The sequence below is a fragment of the Hydractinia symbiolongicarpus genome, chromosome 4 (genome assembly GCF_029227915.1).
Source record: "Hydractinia symbiolongicarpus strain clone_291-10 chromosome 4, HSymV2.1, whole genome shotgun sequence".
NCBI classification, from domain to species: domain Eukaryota; kingdom Metazoa; phylum Cnidaria; class Hydrozoa; order Anthoathecata; family Hydractiniidae; genus Hydractinia; species Hydractinia symbiolongicarpus.
Window position 1 is genome coordinate 11,979,548 of NC_079878.1, and position 21,597 is coordinate 12,001,144.

Genomic DNA, 21,597 nt, shown 5'->3' on the forward strand with positions numbered 1-21,597 from the left:
CCTTGTTAAACATGGAGGAACTTACGTTCGAGTGTCACTTGCAATCAGTGAAGGGACACCGTAGTTGTCAGGAAAGCACAAGTGGAAACCCTCAAGTGAAGAATACTACAACCAAAGAAGAAGATTGCTTTGATGAGATTTCAAACAGCGTAGCGAATGGGTTGCTTGAAAGCGTAAACGATTTTGATATCAACACATCGTCAGAAGTTGTACTTGATGACATTCCTAGTGATCATGCCGTAAATACAAATGAGATCCCTGCTATTTCCCATGCTCAGGTTGAAACAACACATCAATCAAGCATTGAGCAAGAAGTTTCTAACACACCTCGCAATGAACAGTCATTGACAGTGACCCTTCCAAAAGTCAGGGAGAGGGTTAGGTTTATTGATCCTGATACTAATAAACTTGCTGAATTTATGGTTGTTCGTCGTGCTGGTAAAGTAGGAAAATCTGGAGTTGGAGCATATAAGAATTGGTTGAATGTCAAAGATGTTAAAACCAAAGCCATGAAATCAATTGACTTTGAAAACATTTTGGATTGGGAAAAGGTAAACACAGAGTCAGTATATAATGTAGAAACGTCATGTGATGTTAGTGAAGCTCAACATAAAGAATTAACTAAATGGCGTGATTACAATGTTTATGATGAAGTTGAAGACAAAGGGCAAGACATAACCACAACCCACTGGGCGATATCTGAGAAAAGTCATGATGGTAAAACAGAAATTAAAGCACGATTAGTGGCACAAGGTTTTGAGGAGGACACTATTGGTATACGAACAGACTCGCCAACTGTAAACAAGGAGAACTTTCGTCTTGTGTGTAATATTGGTGCAACCCATGGATGGAAAATTTTACAGTCTTGATATTAAAGCTGGGTTTCTTCAAGGTGCCAAGATTGATAGAGTCGTACATCTTCTTCCACCACCAGAAGCTAACACAGACAAGTTGTGGAAACTAAAAACACCTGTTTATGGCTTGTGCGACGCTTCACGCGCTTGGTATGAGACATTATCTAACGAATTCGATAAAGTTGGAGCTACAAGAAGCATTTATGACAATGCATTATTTTTCTGAAGAAAAGAAACTCTCAAAGGTGTAATTTGCTGTCATGTTGACAATTGCTTCTTCGTTGGAAGTGATTTGTTTCATGACACTATCATTGCACATTTACGCAAGACATTCTCACTTAGTAAAGAGAATTCAAAGTCGTTTAACTTTTTGGGATTAGAAATTGAACAAGAGTGTGGTGCACTAATTATTCATCAGCATAATTACATTAGTAACATTTCACCAATTAATTTGACCAATAGTACGTCTACAATTCCACTTACAAAATATGAAGCACGTCAAATTCAATGGGCAGCAAAACAAACTAGACCTGATGCTGCTTACGTTGCCTGTGATTTAAGCACTCGCATAAGACATGGAACAGTTGCTGATGCTCGTAGAGCTAACAAGCAGCTGAAACATCTGCAGCAAACTGAAGTAAAGATTGTTATTTCAAACACTGGAGATGTTAAAGCATCATCGCTCATACTTTTCAGTGATGCATCACATGGAAATTTAATTAATGGCGGCTCACAAGGTGGATTTGTTCTGCTACTGCATGGTGAAAGCAAAATTCTGCCAATTATTTGGAGATCTCACAAGTTAAAATGGGCTGTTAAAAGCGCCATGGGTGCGGAAACCATGGCTCTCTTAGAAGGTGCGGAACATGCTATGTTGATTAGATCCCTAATTAAAGAGATTTTTTCAGTTGATATACCAATTATCTGTATATCAGAAAATAAATCACTTGAGGAAGCAGTCAAAAATACCAACGTCATAGAAGATAAACGATTGTATATTGATATTTGTGCACTTCGTGAGATGGTCGAAAAAGGAGAAATGGGGGAACTCATTCTTACGAAATCAAGTGATCAGGTTGCTGACTGTCTTACGAAAGGCACTGCTTCAGCTGAAAACCTGCTACGTATACTATCCGGTAGAGAACAGTTGAAATACCGTTAAGTTTTGGTTAATTAAAACAAATATAACAGTATGCCAAATGACACTTTAAAAGCATTCTTACATTGTGTTCGTGCGTCTTGCAGTTTCTTTTCTTGAACATACTTTATGATTTTGTTTTATTGAGAGAGAATGTAGTGGCAAGATTGTCATTATGTTCATTATATCTTTTAGGTTTAGATGTATGGCTTTATGCCATAATAAAGAATACAGATCTATTCACAGTATACACTATATTAGTGAAATATTATCCAAATTATACCGTTCTGGGATTAAAAAATCAAGACTCATTCTGTTTCCTTGCAATTTACTCTTCAACGCAATAAATAACAAACCAACATTTCAATCTTTTTCAGTAATTTCAATCAGGAATGCTAATGATTACTATGATAACAACAATAATTGGGCACAGTATGGGTAGGCGGAATAAAGGGAAAAAATTGCGCAAAGCATCAACATTGCCATTACAGCAAAACCGAAAGGAGAATGGCAGCTGAAGTTGTGTCAGTAACAGTTGAGGGCAATATTTGTGTTCTTGTGGCCGAAATACAATCAGAGTTTCCTAATTGAGCCCTAAGGGGCCTTCAAAAATTTTTTGGGGCCCTGTTAGCGGGATATTGGCGGGGGGGTTCAAGTTTAAAAAAAGAATCCGCGAACGATTGAGAAATTTCAAAAATTTGTTTGTGGCCTGAAAATTCTTCGTTCGCGAGCATAATGTCTCATGTCATCAATTCCGATAACTTTTATCTACAAAACACGCCCCTGAGCCTTCTAAGATTTATCCAAATGTATGTATTTCACGGACAGAAATCTGCTAAAAGAGGGGGGAGGGGGTCCAAATCTTAGCGGCGATATCCCGCTAACGGGGACTAAAAATTTTTTTGAAGGCCCCTAATTTTGTCTCTAGGGAATTGCACTGGATTGCTTTTAAATCTAACTTTATCAAAATTTAAGGTTACAGACTTAGCTTTACTCTTTCTCGCAGCCAAAGTTTTGTTTTAAAGGAACATTTTTTAAGCTTTTTTGTTGTAGTTGTCAGAGGGATTTTCTCCTCCTGGAGGTCAAAGTTATTGCACATGCTCCAAGGTCTGACAAATGGCTTTGTATTTTACAGGGCAGGATCAAAACCAGTCAGTAGCCATTTTATTACCTGGATTCTATTCTCGTCTTAAAGCAATAATCAAATTTTGCACATGATAGAATACCAATGACAAATTTCCCTCCACAACTACTTAAATTAGAATATACAGTTCGAATTTCGAAGGAAAAAAAAACATTCGAAATTACATAAGAAACGAACCAACCAAATAAGGGTATTTGTTTCATTTATTTTGAACCGACTTACCCTTCCAAACATTCCAAGTCAGCGCATCGTCTGATTCAAATGTCTTTTCGCATGTTACGCAGAAGCAAATTGTATATTCAGCAGTGGCTTTTACTTTTACTTTTTGCTCATGAGCAATCAGAGCTCTTGCAGTATTGAAGTTTGTACAATTTTTTTTGCATAGGGTCCTACTCGCATCTTTTAACTGGCCTTCGGGTTGTTTTGAGAGGTCCCCTGCTGGTTGTGATAGTTTGTTAATACTTCCTTGTATTTATTCAGTTCAATTTTTGTAAACTTTCATTCCCAGAAAAGATTATCTGTATCTGTATCTATATCTGTATCTGCAGCCAACGTTCCATGTGATATGTGAACCAGCCCACGCTGGGAAGAAAAAATATCCAGAATGCTTTGCGCAACCGTCAAAGATCTATTACATGTATTACAGTATATTACTAAGTATTACAGTGTATTACCAAATACTACAAAATATTACAGTTAGATGTTACAAGTACTACAGTGTATTACCGAATACTACAAGGTATTACAGTGTATTACTGAATACTACAAAATATTACAGTATATTACTAAGTACTACAGTGTATTACTGAATACTACAAAGTATTACAGTGTATTACCGAATACTACAAGGTATTACAGTATATTACTAAGTATTACAGTGTATTACTAAATACTACAAAATATTGCAGTATATTACTAAGTACTACAGTGTATTACTGAATACTACAAAGTATTACAGTGTATTACTGAATACTACAAGGTATTACAGTGTATTACTGAATACTACAAGGTATTACAGTGTATTACTGAATACTACAAAGTATTACAGTGTATTACTGAATACTACAAAGTATTACAGTGTATTACTGAATACTACAAGGTATTACAGTGTATTACTAAATACTACAAGGTATTACAGTATACTACCGAATATTACAAGGTATTACAGTGTACTACAAGGTATTACAGTGTATTACCGAATACTACAAGGTATTACAGTGTATTACTGAATACTAAAGGGATACTACAAAGTATTACAGTGTATTACTGAACACTACAAGGTATTACAGTGTATTACTAAATACTACAAGGTATTACAGTATACTACCGAATATTACAAGGTATTACAGTGTACTACAAGGTAATACAGTGTATTACCGAATACTACAAGGTATTACAGTGTATTACTGAATACTACAAGGTATTACAGTGTATTACTGAATACTACAAAGTATTACAGTATACTACCGAATATTACAAGGTATTACAGTGTACTACAAGGTATTACAGTGTATTACCGAATACTACAAGGTATTACAGTGTATTACTGAATACTACAAGGTATTACAGTGTATTACCGAATACTACAAGGTATTACAGTATATTACCGAATACTACAAAGTATTACAGTGTATTACTAAATACTACAAGGTATTACAGTGTATTACTGTATACTACACAATATTACAGTATATTACTAAGTACTACAGTGTATTACTGAATACTACAAGGTATTACAGTGTATTACCGAATACTACAAAGTATTACAGTATACTACCGAATATTACAAGGTATTACAGTGTACTACAAGGTATTACAGTGTATTACCGAATACTACAAGGTATTACAGTGTATTACTGAATACTACAAGGTATTACAGTGTATTACCGAATACTACAAGGTATTACAGTATATTACCGAATACTACAAAGTATTACAGTGTATTACTAAATACTACAAGGTATTACAGTGTATTACTGTATACTACACAATATTACAGTATATTACTAAGTACTACAGTGTATTACTGAATACTACAAGGTATTACAGTGTATTACCGAATACTACAAGGCATTACAGTATATTACCGAATACTAAAGGGATACTACAAAGTATTACAGTGTATTACTGAACACTACAAGGTATTACAGTGTATTACTAAATACTACAAGGTATTACAGTATACTACCGAATATTACAAGGTATTACAGTGTACTACAAGGTAATACAGTGTATTACCGAATACTACAAGGTATTACAGTGTATTACTGAATACTACAAGGTATTACAGTGTATTACTGAATACTACAAAGTATTACAGTATACTACCGAATATTACAAGGTATTACAGTGTACTACAAGGTATTACAGTGTATTACCGAATACTACAAGGTATTACAGTGTATTACTGAATACTACAAGGTATTACAGTGTATTACCGAATACTACAAGGTATTACAGTATATTACCGAATACTACAAAGTATTACAGTGTATTACTAAATACTACAAGGTATTACAGTGTATTACTGTATACTACACAATATTACAGTATATTACTAAGTACTACAGTGTATTACTGAATACTACAAGGTATTACAGTGTATTACCGAATACTACAAAGTATTACAGTATAATACCGAATATTACAAGGTATTACAGTGTACTACAAGGTATTACAGTGTATTACCGAATACTACAAGGTATTACAGTGTATTACTGAATACTACAAGGTATTACAGTGTATTACCGAATACTACAAGGTATTACAGTATATTACCGAATACTACAAAGTATTACAGTGTATTACTAAATACTACAAGGTATTACAGTGTATTACTGTATACTACACAATATTACAGTATATTACTAAGTACTACAGTGTATTACTGAATACTACAAGGTATTACAGTGTATTACCGAATACTACAAGGCATTACAGTATATTACCGAATACTACAAGGTATTACAGTGTATTACTGAATACTACAAGGTATTACAGTGTATTACTGAATACTACAAGGTATTACAGTGTATTACCGAATACTACAAGGTATTACAGTGTATTACTGAATACTACAAAGTATTACAGTGTATTACTGAATACTACAAAGTATTACAGTGTATTACTGAACACTACAAGGTATTACAGTGTATTACTAAATACTACAAGGTATTACAGTATACTACCGAATATTACAAGGTATTACAGTGTACTACAAGGTATTACAGTGTATTACCGAATACTACAAGGTATTACAGTGTATTACCGAATACTACAAGGCATTACAGTATATTACCGAATACTACAAGGTATTACAGTATATTACCGAATACTACAAAGTATTACAGTATATTACTGAATACTACAAGGCATTACAGTATATTACCGAATACTACAAGGTATTACAGTGTACTACTGAATACTACAAGGTATTACAGTGTATTACCGAATACTACAAGGTATTACAGTGTATTACTGAATACTACAAGGTATTACAGTATATTACCGAATACTACAAAGTATTACAGTATATTACTGAATACTACAAGGTATTACAGTGTATTTCTGAATATACTACATAGTAATACAGTGTAAAATACGGGATATTACTATGTACTACACTGTATTACTGTATATTACAAAGATATTATGCTAGGCACTAGTATGTATACTAGGCAGTATTATGTGTTAACAACATTACGACGTTGATAAATTGCTTAACGTCGTGTGTCGGATGTCGTTGGAAGAATACGACAATGTCGGATACGACATATTCACAGACTAAATGGATCCTTCCATGAAGTGCTTCCCCATATTCTTTCTCGACATTTTTACGAAATTCAACAGTAATGGCAACTTTACGGAAGCCGATAGGTGCAAAAAATCTTTTTCGAAATTGTATGAGAATGTTTTTCGAAATAATAAAAATGTTATTCGAAATGTACGATGGCCCCTATGGCTCACTTCTCTTCTCAATCAACACACTTCTTTTCTTAGTCAAAACACTTCTCTTCTGTATAAAAACACTTCTCTTCTGTATAAAAAACTACTTTGTGGCGCCATAGATTAGTGGTTATAGCTCTCGTACTCTGTGCGGGAGACCGGGGTTCGATTCCTCTTGACGGCGATTCAACATGAGCGAGTGAATGTTACCATAGCCCTGGGTTAACCCAAGCCATGTGAGGGAAATTGGAAAGATGGCACACTGTGTGGGCCGTTGGATGTTGCCGGGAGTTGTCTAGTAGAGCGCGGGCTCTAATTGGGTCTGCGTAGCTCAAAATGAGCATTAAATACTCTAGGACTCTCCATCTACGCCATGGCCCCTCCTGGAAATAATAGACAGGGTATATCCCTCGATATTTGTGAGGCTAGCCATGTAAAATATGCACATCTATCTATCTACTTTGATACCCAAAGTTCTCTTCCGTTCGAAACACTTCTCTTCCAAGTGCGAAACACTTCTCTTCCAAGTGCGAAACACTTCTCTTCCATAAGCTCGAAAATTTCCCAGACTGAATCTGGTCCTTAATATATGAATTTATCCAGATCTTGTTTATGAATAAATGGCACACCCCGGGCCCTGCGCATAGGAAATTTTAGACCCAGTAAAGTTTGCATAAATTCTTACGGGCATATTAACGTTTCTGCAAAATTAGATTTTCGCGGGAAAAACTTTGCGAAATTACAAGCTATATTCTTATACGGTCCCAGAAGCGTAATACGAGATTGCTTTTTTTTATTTAGTTTCCACTAACTTTGAACTTTTATAATTGCGATTCGGCGAAACTAGAACGTTTTGCGGCTTACAATTGACCCTACTTTATCCGGGAATAAACATTGATTGTGATGTCTGTTAGGAACAGAACTCGTGGTTTACAAATACCAAGATATTTTTTTTGCAGCAATGTTGGGAAAAGAACTCGTGGTTTTGAAAAAACAAGATATATATTTCTAAAATCCAAGTATTTTACATTGTTACAGGTGTTGTATTACATATATCTTTTGACTGCACAAATCAAGGCAATATAATAATCAATAGCTTCATGAGCTGTATCTGGCTTAAAGGTTCCCTACCGCTAAAAATCAAGTTGAGCTCATATTAAAGATCTTTGAAAGTTGTCTATAAATCTTTTTATTTTTTTGAAAAATCTTTATCCGTTCTTGAGATATTTGTCTTAAAAGTAGCGCTAATTATGCGAAATTATGACGTTATGAGTATGCATTGAGCATAATCATGGTATATAACTAAATAAAAAAATTATGTAAAATGTTTAAAACCCGTCAAAGTGAATGGCCAGAAAATCTTTTTAACTCTATATGGCTTTTCAAAAATGTTAAATTAACTCCCTTGCAGAGCATACTCATGACATCATGCATAATTATTGAATCTTCTTAGTCCAAATTCTAAAGAACCAATCAAGAATTTTTAAAAAAATGTTTAAATTCCTAGACAACACTTCAAGCTCTTTCATATGAGCTCAACTTGATTTTTCACGGAGGTAACCTTTAAGTTTGGAGAAACCCTCCATTGGAAGAACTGTTTCCGCAAATTCAATAAATTCAGGCTCATTATCGTGATCTGGTACAGATAGTTCGCTAAATTCTTCTAGCTCATTAAAAGATCTAAAGTTTTTTTAAAAGACTCGCAACAATATAATTCTGGAACAAAGTACAATGTATCAGGCCTTCCACGGGGAGCAGTAGAACCTTTGCTTGGTGCTAACAGATGTTAATCCAACGAATCGCAAACTCATTAAGGTTCTTTCTGATCAAATCCATAAAGCAGTAGCGTACACATTCAGCAATAAGTGCATCACCAGCATCTAAAAATCCTAAGTGCAAGTTCCCTAAAAATAACCTCCACCAACTTGGTCTGTCTTTTGAAAGTTGTGACCAAAAAGACTCAATTCTTTGTTTAGCTGTTGGTGTACCAACAATAAAACTGCCAGTGCCAGCATATTCGTCATTATGCTGAGATCTTAATGCAATCTCAACAGCTTCCAAAATACAGTTTCCAGTACCATCATCAGACCTTATTCTTGTTGAAAAAATATGTCACATGGCGAGGGGACTGGTCCCGTGTAATAAACCTCACAAAAGGTTAAAATTACGGACCAATAATGTAAAATTGCAGACCAGATTTTAGAATTCAAGTTGTAAAGAGCCACATGGAGAGAAGTGTTAAGTGTAGAAGAGAAGTGTCAAAACACTGAAGAGAAGTGTCAAAATACAGAAGAGAAGTGTTTCGTTATATAGAAGAGAAGTGTTTTTGATTTGGAAGAGAAGTTAGCCATAGGGGCCATCGTAGAAATGGTGAAAATGTTTGCCGAAATAGTAAAAATGTTATTCAAATTAGTAAAAATGTTATTCAAAATGGTGAAAATGTTTGCCGAGAAATAGTAAAAATGTTTCCCAAGAGATGGTGAAAATGTTTCTCTAATAGAACTGGGGGACGAGTAAAGGTCTGGTGCTGAGTATAATGGCGGTACCCTTAAGCTCCCTTTTTAGCGGGAAAAGTAAAGTAAAGAGAATGAAATGGACAGTCCATGGAATAGCCCATGGACATTGTCCTTTAGCTTTATTTTATATTCATCATGTTTTGCTCTAAGTGTGGTCATAATTCAACTACTTGATTGATTTTCAGGGAACCTGAGAACTTCCACTCGACCAAGCATTTGTATAGCTACCGTCATGTTATCACATGAATAAATAATTGCATATTCTCCCATGTTAAATCCCCATTGACACTTTCTCCAGTAATAACTACTAGGAAGTTTAAAGGGGCGAGAAATCATTTTTCCGTTGAAGTCTGTTTTCCAATAGGTAGCGAAGCAGTCGTTTTTTTTTGAAACTCTGCATTCTGATTGATTATTGTGTTGAATCTGCGGCGCAAAGGTAAAAACTTGTTCCAACAATAGTTCGCCTGGGTGGGACTGTGTGCAGTGGGTAAAAAGGGCCAAGTCTCTAACTCTTGCTAAAATAGCTAATTTCTTATTAATTCACCTACCAAGTACCAATTCGGTTGTATTTTCAGGAGATTAAAAGAGATGAGGTCTTGTACCTGGTTACCAAGTCTTTTTACGCCTTGCGGTCATAGCCTTTCGCTGTGTTCTTATGGTCAATACAAGATATATGGGTCATGTATTTTGAGAAATATTTTCTCTTTTTTCAGGAAACATTTTTACCATTTCGAAAAAGATTTTTCTTTTTTGGAAGAGTATTTTACCATTTTCACCATTTTGAAAAAGATTTTCACCATTTTGAAAAAGATTTTCACTTATTTCGGGAAAGATTTTTTGCACCAATCGGCTTCTGTACAACTTCCTGCTTCCTAAATAAAGCAGGAAGAGAATTCTAAAACCAAGTGTAGAATGAATGTTGTGAGCTAAAAATGATGGCATTCACAGTTTTGCTCCCTGGGTTTCTTTAATTTTTCTCCAAACCTCTTTTCACTTTCTGAATGTGTTTCTTTAAAATTTAACATGACACACAGGCGTGGTTGTTAAGTTTTCACCTGGCGTCGTGCATCATATAGCGCAACTAAATTAATTTAGATGTGCGATCATTATGACACACCTCAATTTTTCTCAGGTTGATGGTTTTAAACCTTATCGAATGATTTAGGTAAGCTTAGCAAATTTTATCATTAAATTAATTATTTTATTTTGAAAGCCTATTTATTTAATCAATTTCTTTTTACACGAGGGTGCCAACTCGCCGCAAAACCCACTGGGGCTGTCGGCAACTTCCAGCGTTTTTTAAAAAAACTCAAAGTTTAGCCCGGAGAAACCCGAATCAACCTGAAACAACATTTTTTTAAACATTTATTACCATGATGTGTAATTTATTCTTTTAATGTTGAGCAGTGGTAGTGGATGTTAGACTTAAACCTCTGGTTATGACGGAGGGTTAGTAAACGAAATAATGATGCGTATATTTATATTAACATAAACGTCTGTCTTCTGTGTAAAGGAAGTCCGTAGATACTTTACAGTACAGCTACCGCGACGTTATAGCGCATTATTTGCATATCGGCACATAATGGCATGGTGAAGGCACCCAATACCAAACATAAACATTATGGTAGACTAATAGTCATATACTTAACAGTGGAAGTTCTGAAAAAACTGTTTTTATCTCATTTATTTGGTAAATATAGTTGTAATAAAATCCCACAAATATAATAAACTGAGAGTAAAACGACAAAATAGCACCTTCCTCTCTTCGCAACAAAATTTATATGAGAACAATGAGCCTCCCATGCATTACATTTCAGGCGGTTTCGGACGGGCCCAGGCTTTTCTGTGTGGTTACAGACGAGAACCTTGAAAAAACGCCCACGGACGCCCTAACATATACGGCGAGTCGGCACCCTCGTGTTTTTACTTGTGGCTGAACTAATTATAACAATGTAAACAATGTAAAACATACGTTGTTTTAGATGTTTTGCTAATGTTAGCAGTAGCTACATATAGAAAAAAAATTTGCTGAAAGTTAGTTTATTCGCTGCCTGTAAGGAGTAGAGGTTAAAACGCTGATCAAAATAATGTATAGGTTCATATGTTCTCGACTAAAGCCTAAGGGGAGGGGGGAGTTGAAAAGACCCACGAAAACCCCTAAAAAAAAGAGATATTGAGGATTCAAGGTTTTTTGATGACATAATAAACCTGTTTAATCCGAAACAGATTCAGGGACCCAGGTTTAGGAAACTTACCCAATTTGGTCCCTAGTTACCTGTGCAGTGAAAAATGACTGAGGTCACCATCTCGTTTCCAATTTATTTGGCCTCAAAGTTTTAAGTGCATTGTAATTGTTTCACCTGATCGGACCTCTAATCATGACTGGCGCGTAGAATCATTGCAGGTTTTGATAAAAATAATCTGCCATTTTTCAATGGTGTTAAAATATTTGTTTACTGCTTGTTACGGAGAAGAAGTTTTGAGAATTATTCTAAAAAATTTTTCAACACCTATAAGGGACGATCTCCACAATCGTTTCACATTTCATACAAACTGAAATGATTATGATCGTTTTGAGATCGTATCATAAATTTTTAAAATCATTTACAGATCGTTTCATGAAATGAAGGTGAAACGATTGAATTTTATTTGAAACAAAAAGCTTAACAATGATACGGAGTGGAAGCAAATGGGATACGAATGGGAAACGATTCGGAAACTATTTTTAAACGAATGCAGAAAATACTTTTAAAATGAATTTTCGAAAATAATTCTGAAGCGAATTGTTCTCCCAAAACAATTAAAAGACAATCAAAAAGGTGATAAATTAATTGAAAAATTAATTTTTAGACATTCCTTTCTCACTTCAACAGGCGTCACAAAAATATGCACGAAACTTTCATTGAAACGTAGTTTCGAAACCAACTATGACTATATTTGATCTTGTTTTAATAGTTTTTTTTAAAAAAAACTACAGCAACAATCCCTTTTTAATGGGTTTTAACGATCTCTGACAATGTTTGCGTTTCTTACGATCGCGTTTTGATAATTTTAAACGATCCACAGCGATGTTATATCTTCCTACGGTCCCATTTTTATGGTTTTTTAACGATCTACGCCGATGTTTTAGCTTTTCACATTACAGATCGTTTAGAAATTATCTAAACACGATCGTAGGAAGGGAAAATATTGCCGTAGATTTGATATATATAGGTATTTTAAATAATTTAATAATAAAACTTCTTTAGAAATCAGGGCGGATGATAAACATAATAATGATAATGGTGCTAAATTTGAAGCGATTTTGAACGATTTGTACTGAAACGATTTAACAAGCTGTTGAAACGAATTGATTTTGATATTGTGAGATGATTAAGATCGTAATGTTTATATCTTTTACGAAATAGTGTTTGTATGACTTAATAATGGCCGTATAGGCCGAAATGTTGTCAATATATTTAATTGATGAAACTGGTGATATATACACACCAGTATCTCCAACATAAATTAATAATTTTTTATTTTTTTAAGCCTGCAACTGAAATTGTTTCTTCCGTATCTAATCTGTTTCCACATCTATTTTTACAAATAGTAGATTGTTAGTAATATTCATGATGATGCTTATTCGCTAATCTAAATGTCTGGAACTAAAACAAAATATTAGGAAAAAGTAAGTACGTAAAATGAAGTAAAAACAAAATACTACGAAACAAAAAGCAAAAGACAACTAAGTCAAAAATTGTCACTTCCAGCCTATTTTAAAGTCAGAAATTAAAAATTTCACAAAAGCCTCCTTTATTTTTGGAAATGATCTCATATTGTGCATGATACACGATCCTTGATGTTAAAATATACCTTTTTCACTATATATACTGTATGTGGATTTCTAAAATTTCCTTTCTGTCCACATCCATACTTAAAGTGTGCTGCATAATTAATTACATGAAAATATATATCATCATCATCATCATTCTCGGCTTAACGTCCGTTTCCATGCTAGCATGGGTTGGACGGGGTATATTAATGACCCTCTTCCAATCTGATATAGACTGTGTTAGATCTAAACTCAACTTCCTCTGTATCAAGTCTGTCCTTATAACCTCCTGCCAAGTCTTTCTCGGTCTGCCTCTGTGCTTTGCCCCAGGAACTATCAAGTCTCTGCACTTTCTTACCCAATTATCCTCCTCCATTCTTTCCAAGTGCCCCAGCCAATTCAATCTTCTTATCTGGATAACATCTTCAATTCTACAGAGACTTATGTTAAACTCACAATATGTGTATGACTAACCTGTAGGTTATCTTCACAGTTCTCCTAATAACGCAACACCAAATAAACCCAATTGATTTACACACAACACAATATATACCACTATTATAAAAACAATGATTTCACCAGCAAGATTGGTTCAACACAAGTAAACCCCACCACCAATTGATTCTTATTAGTAATCGCCTAGAATGGAAGATTAACAACTTAGCCTGCTTCTTAGCATGATATATGAGTTTTAGTAATGAACACATATGTTTAATAATAAACGTGTTGGTGGGAACTAGGCTTCATGGTTAAACTATGTCCACTCATCACATAATAAACTAAGAACTTTACCAAATATTAATAAAAAAAATAAGACATTTATGTTCACAATTCATTTCTACTGACAATAAGCGATAAAACTTGCATTCTGTTGCACTCATTGTATGTAAGTTTAGAGTTATATTATATTATGTTATTATTTTGTTTTATCTTTAAAAAAAATTTTGTTTTAGTTAAATTATACAATGTTACTACAGCATGCAAAGTACATCACTTTAAAACTTCATTCAATATCATTCCATATTACTGGCACAAAAAAGATGTTGCATCGTACCATGGTCATTCCACCCTTTTTACGTGTTATCCAAGAAAAGTATCAAGACAAACTTGCAATAAGAGATTCTTATGGCGTACATACATATGAGGACATTTTAACATACAGCAAGCTTATATCTCAAAATATACTGACGTTGGCTGATAAAAATAGGCAATTGAATCACAAAACTGGATTGCTATCTGGCGAAAGAATTGCGTTTCTATGTTCCAATGATGTAATGTACACATCAATTCAGTGGGCAATATGGATGAGTGGTGGTATGGCTGTACCATTAGCAAAATCACACCCTCAAAGTGAACTTGACTATGTTATTAATGACTCTCAAGCTTCTTTAATCTTATCAAACACACAGAGCAATGAAAGAATATTGCCTCTGGCTAAAAAATACAATCTGCACACTATAAACATCGATGGTGGATTGTTTAAGGACATCACAGAGAAACATTTATTGCAAAACTATGTTCGCATAACAGGTTTGGATTCAGATATTAACATCCGAAAAGATGAAGCAGAGACTTTTCAGGATAAGTGGAGTGCTGTGGATTGGGAAAAGAGAAACGCCATGTTGATTTACACAAGTGGTACTACTGGTAGGCCAAAAGGCGTTGTTGTGACCTTTTCTTCCCTTCAAGCGCAAATCAAAACTATTGTTGACACATGGGGTATGACTTCCTCTGATGTTACCTTACATGTTCTTCCTCTGCATCATGTGCATGGTGTTGTCAATGCACTTGCTTGTCCACTTTGGTCAGGTGGATCTTGTCTAATGTTGTCGGAATTTGCTGTTGAAAAGGTATGAAAAAATATAGCCTTGCAATTTTCTTTTTATTTATTGTAACTTTTTTAAAACAAATTTTTACAAGTAGTGATCATTAAATATTGTGAATTTCAAATATTTATTTTGGATAATCATGAAAAAAAGAATGTTTTTCCATTTTAATTAATTTCAAAATAAAAGGTAATAATTTCATTTCAAATAAGGGTGCAACTCTAATTTGAAAAAATAAAGATTTACTTCCTTTGTTGACTAGCAGAGTATTGCTGATTTAAGTAAAATGTAGGTTGATAGAGGCCTGTGCTAGGAGTTTTATGTATTAATAGTCAATAAGGCCAGTGGAAAATCCACTTAGGCAGAAAACCAATGACGTCAGCAGTGCATAGACAAAAATTTATTTAAAAAACTTTTTTAGCCGTTGCCTCTATTGTGTAGAGCTTATATATAGGCTCATGTGCTTTTGACAAACAGTTAAAGAGATATTGGGCTTTAAAGGTATTTCAATGACTTCATCAATCTGTTGGTTCCAAAATGGTAGTATAACACAGCTTTGGAGAGCTTGCCCAATTTGGTTCTCAGTGGCCCTTAGTTACCCATGCAAGAGATGACTCAGTTATTTTCAGCCTTTTTAAAAAATATAAGGCCTTAAACATAAAAGTACAATGCAATAACTTGGTTAATTTTTTTGTCCGGTTAAAATGAAATAGAAGAATAATGATTAGGTGGATATGTAATGATAGTTTAAAAGATAGAAAAAGTTTAGATGCATTATGAAGAAAGCTGAGTTTTCTTAGCATTAGTATTAGTGGAAGGTTAAGAGCTGACATTCAGTTTGTATGCAAGCGTTGCAAAGGTGAGATTATAGAGAATGAAGTATTTCCAGCTTTAATGATGTACAACAGTGGCTCGTTAGAGATAGTTGAGAACTTCTGTTACTTGGGTGATATGTTGGGCAGTGAAGGGGGTGTTGGAAGAAGTGTTACTTGCAGGATAGGTTCTGCTTGGAAAAAGTTCAGAGAGTTACTTCCTTTGTTGACTGCCAGAGTCCTGTCAATTGAGGTAAAAGGTAGGTTGTATGAGGCCTGTGTAAGAAGTGTTATGTCGTACGGTAGTGAGACATTGGCAGTGAAGCAGGAAGATCTTGACTGTTTAGAAAGGAATAATATGAGAATGGTTAGGTGGATGTGTAACGCCAGTCTGAGAGACAGAAAGAGTTCAGATGAGTTAAGAAGCAGGCTAAGTCTCCGTAGAATTAAAGATGTTATCCAGATAAGAAGATTGAATTGGCTGGGGCACTTTGAAAGAATGGAGGAGGATAATTGGGTAAGAAAGTATAGAGACTGGATAGTTCCTGGGGCAAAGCCCAGAGGCAGACCAAGAAAGACTTGGCAGGAGGTTATAAGGACAGACTTGATACAGAGGAAGTTGAGTTTAGATCTAACACAGTCTAGATCAGATTGGAAGAGGGTCATTAATATAACCCGTCCAACCCATGCTAGCATGGAAAACGGACGTTAAGCCGAGAATGATGATGATGATGATGAGAGGAGTTAAATCCAGATAAGAAGATTGAGTTTGTTAGGACATATGCAAAAAATGGATAATTGGGTAAGAAAGGTAGAATTGATAGTTCCTGGTGCAAAGCTTAAAGGTAGACTTGGCAGGAAGACAAACTTGATTTAAACGAATTTGAGTTTAGAACTACCATGGTCTAGATCAGAATGAGAGAATGTCTTTAATACACCCCATAATATACCCATGCTAGCATGGAAAATGGTAGTAGGCCTATGATGTTAAGACATCAGAAATTTTCTTTCCCTTAGGTATAATATTAAAGAATTCTTTTCCAAGACACACAAAACCTTCATTATCAGTATTTATATTTATGCTTAAAGTACGAAAATAAAGACATAAAAGAATGGGCAATCTACAGTTCTTCTTGTATTCGGTTTATTAAATGATTACTCTGTGTAACAACCACCTTTATGACTCTGCTAACAGTGGGAAATTTCAAAACCAAATGAGCAACATGACCTTTATAAAACAACCAGATTTTGATCTTTCATTACTTATTTATGAGAATACTGTAATGTTATTTCTGCTAAATTTATTTTTCATAATACTAGATCTAGTTTTTACCAAAAATAATAAAACACTACTGTTAGAGTGTATTCAGTTCTGACCAGTCCATCAGTAAATAAATAAAATAAATATATGTGCAACAAAAATTCCAATGCATAATGAAAAATTCTATAGGTATCACCCACAGTACATATTTGCATATCTTATCACATTGCATACCTCATGATCTCATTGTAAGCTTGCACTGGTGTGCATTTCACTTGCTGCCACTAACGATTAGAGTAGAAGAATTGTGTCAAAGTTCCATGTTCAACTGCTGCTTGACTGAAGTCTACAAAACTAAAAAAAATTTGCCAAAACACCAATTCTCAAAGAAAAAATAAAATTGGGATTGATTTTTTCGTAAAGTTAACTGCTGCAACTTGACCTGTCTAATTTTCCTGAAGCTTGGAAACAACATTTTTGGCATGGTTAATAAAGTTGCAAGGAAAAACAATAAAATTGTAGAACTTATCTTTATGTTGCAAGCTACAACCAGCCTGTCTAGTTCAAGTTCTTCCCTATTATCGATATTAAATGCCATTCTCTGCCTGCTTTGTTAATACATATGCATACATGTTCACAATTGCAAAATTTCTATATAAAATTAGAAAGATTGAAATCGCTCTGTCCAGTAACCAATTATTTTAAAGAAAGCAAGCAAATATTAAAAACTAGGCTTTCTCTATAAAAAATACCTTTTGCATGTATTCCTAAATAGGGTTAATAATGTTCTTTAAATGTTTCTTTGTATGTTTAACTAAACACTTTAGGTGTGGAACCACCTTTTGCAAGATGATAATGTAAATGTTTTCCATGCAGTTCCAACCATCTATGTAAAGTTGATTGAACACTACAAAAAGAATTTCACGTCTGCTGCGCAAAGAAATCATATTCGGAAAAGATTGCAGGAGAAAATGAGGTTTGTAGATTCATGTAAAATTGGAAATACAACAAGACAAATAATGTAAAACGGCTTATCATACTAACATTACCAATCATTAAATTGATCCAAAGAATTGCCTTTCTGTAAAACTACTCAGGAAGGTAAAGAAATTTTAGTTAAACTTAGCAGTGAATTAGTGATCTATAGCATTAGAGATTAGTTAGCCAAGATATTTAATTCGGCGAATTCATCACCATTAAAAATTATTATCCGTATTCAATAATTATTATTCGTTAATTATTTGTTAAAAATTATTGGTGTAAAAGTTTACATGAATAACTGCAAAGGTTTGTTAGTGCCTAAATCTGGATGTAGATCAGCAAAGAAAGTTTGAGTCAGTTTAGCCAATTGCTTTTAATAATGCATGAAAACCATTGATGTTAAATTGCAGACAAAAAAGCAATCATGAGTGCATTTTTTCTTTTCTTTCTCTAGTTGTTCTTCTGGTTTCTTGATAGGGTAATGATAAGTGGTTCAGCAGCTTTACCACAGCCAATACTTAATAAGTGGAAGGAAATAACAGGACATGTTCTTTTGGAAAGATATGGTATGACAGAGATTGGCATGGCCCTTACAAATCCACTAGAAGGGAAAAGGACGCCAGGTGATTTTAATTTGGAGAAGAATTAAAAATTTAAAAAAATGTCCACTGCATATTTTATATAGAATTTTGATGATGATGATGATGATCGTCATCATCATTCTTGGCTTAATGTCTGTTTTCCATGCTAGCATAAGTTGGACAGGGTATATTAATGACCCACTTGGGTGAAAAGGTGTTTTAACAAATTTTATTTCACTTGAAGTTTCACTTCAAAATTTTAGCAATCACTGACCATAGCAGTAAGAATAAAACACCATAAATTGAATTTTGCTGTATTTTAATCTGCAGATAAAAAATTACTTCACAAAAAATATTTTAATTCACATTGCATTTATTTAAATGGAGATAGTAAGCTATGAAATTTCTTCTCACATTGTATTCTTTTCTTGTGTTTTTACAGGAGCTGTAGGGAAACCTTTTCCCACTGTCGAGGTCAAACTTATGTCTGCAGATAATAAAATGGTTGTTCAAGGTGATAGCAAACAAATTAGCGTAAATTCATCTATCGAAGAAAAAATTGGTCAGTTATTTGTGAAGGGTCCGTCTGTGTTTAAAGAATATTGGAACAAACCTGAAGCAACACAGGAAGTGTTTAATGAAGATGGTTGGTTTATGACAGGTATGTTGGGTGACTTATTTGAATAAAAACTATAAAAAATTAAATTAAATTAAAAGTTGCTGTCGTACAGTACTATCTATAATAATTTTTATACCGCTAAAAGTATATACTAATGAATGCCACATGTGTTTGCAAGTGTTTCGAACTGTATTTGAGAAGTGTCTGAACATTTTAGGCCATTTTTAGGTAATGTTTTTCTGTTTTCCCACTTATAGTTTTGCAGTGTTGGTCTGAATAATTGGTCTGATTAAACTGAAATTTTTATTAGGTGACACAGTAATGTACGATGAAGAAAATTGTATTTTTCGTATTTTGGGTCGAACATCTGTTGACATTGTTAATAGCGGTGGTTACAAAATAAGTACATTAGACATAGAACGACATTTTCTTAGTCACGATAAAATCAAAGAAGTGGCTGTCGTTGGATTGCCAGACGAGACCTGGGGCCAATTAATTACAGCGATAGTTGTTCTAAATGAGGATTGCTTTTTCTCGTTAGAAGAAATGCACGACTGGGCAAAAGATAAAATGGCGTCATACCACATTCCTAAAAAGCTAAAGATTGTTGACAGTATCCCTCGTAATGCAATGGGGAAGGTAAACAAAAAAGAATTAATTCAGGAAATGTTTTCAGCTTAAAAAGTTTGTAAAGGTTATGTTGCGCACATTCTAAAGTCTGCCACAAGATTTTATTTATCAAAGTTTTAAAATTTAGAAATCCTGTCTTAGCAAAGAACATTATTTATTTTGTAGATTTTTATCAAGGGCTTATTTTTTATTTTAATAAATGTGGTAGAATTATAAATCACTTTACGTATTTTAACTTTCCAGTTTTATTCAAAAAATAGATTTTCCAATGCAAAAAATCTTTAATGCATTTTTTAAAAAAAATGTAGCATACCATTGAAATACTTTTTAGTAAAAAATTTCATATAGTTATGTTTCATTCTTAATATTTACAATTAAAATTACCTGCTTACTTGACAAATTTTAAAGCAGGAATTTTCCAAACCATTTATTATCTGGTGTCATCCACATAGTATGCATGCATTAGGTTCTTCAAAATTTAAATTCCTTTTCCCTTGCACACAAACGTAAGCTTTTGCTAAGACATACACTTGACATTTTGTTTATTAGATTTTTTTTTAGATTCGTCACAATTACTAAATCTATTTTTATTTTTACTACTGAAGTCAAATTTCCAATATAAAAAGAATGTTTGAAATATTTGTGAATGAAAAAATGTGCCAAACTTCTACTAATATATTTTATTGTTTCAAAAAATTTTATCAAGAAAATAAAGTAGTTTTGAGATTTTGTGATGCAAAAAGGGTATGCATGTACTTTGTCTTGACAATCCTCCTTCCATCTTTGGCTTGACCCTTTCTCTCCTTCTTTGTGAAGATGCAATGTAAATGCCCCTCTTTTCATTTATTGTTAAAATATTTGTTGTTGTTTTTTTTAAGCTGTTCGCTCTAAACTGACCTGCATTAATCTTTTATCTCTTTTTTGTCTGTATTACAATTTGTTTTTACTAAACTTTTGTATGATAATTTTGTTGTTAGTTGAAATGTGTCGCTGGGGATAGTTCAAAACTGCCTTTTTGATATACACTGAGAAGTCAGAGGTTTTCGAAGGGTGAGGTGGGTGGAGGTGTGTTAATTATTAGTTAATAAACTTTAAGCCTTGTTAAGGCATGTTTGCATTTAGGTGTTATTGTTAGTATTCTTTTGTATGATAATTTTGTTTGGTTAAAAAAATGTCTTTTTAGCAGGAGAAAAATACTGTTACATTTTATCCAAATCCAGCAATTATTATGAAAAGCCAACTTTTTGGTATATCGGGCAATCAAAATTAACATGTGTCTTACAAAAGCTATTTTATTCCGTAACAATATTATGACACTTTCGCTTAGTTGGTTGATAATACACTTTGTAATTTTAAATATTAAGCATATGAAATCTTTTTTAAAGTTCAATAGAGAGTTTTTGTCTTTAAATCTTGATCCTAACTATTCAAACTAAAAAGGATTTCATGTTTATTTTGCACACACTAAGTCTTTCT

General features: G+C 33.8%; 2 protein-coding genes across 2 annotated transcripts in view; both read left to right on the top strand.

The window, feature by feature from the left end:
* The window catches only part of LOC130641309 (uncharacterized), a 55,480-nt gene extending 37,673 nt beyond the window's left edge, over window positions 1–17,807 (top strand). Inside the window, exon 2 of the mRNA XM_057448052.1 lies at window positions 16,056–17,807. Coding sequence (XP_057304035.1) covers window positions 16,132–16,761 — 630 coding nt within the window. The 5' untranslated portion in view covers window positions 16,056–16,131 and the 3' untranslated portion in view covers window positions 16,762–17,807. The remainder of the gene's footprint in view (window positions 1–16,055) is intronic.
* Window positions 14,177–21,498, top strand: LOC130641297 (malonate--CoA ligase ACSF3, mitochondrial-like). Its single transcript, XM_057448037.1, has 5 exons — window positions 14,177–15,261; window positions 18,138–18,286; window positions 18,769–18,914; window positions 19,315–19,533; window positions 19,802–21,498. The coding sequence occupies exons 1-5, from the start codon at window positions 14,377–14,379 to the stop codon at window positions 20,170–20,172; spliced, it is 1,770 nt and encodes a 589-aa protein (XP_057304020.1). The 5' UTR covers window positions 14,177–14,376; the 3' UTR covers window positions 20,173–21,498.
* Window positions 21,499–21,597: the final 99 nt, after the last annotated feature.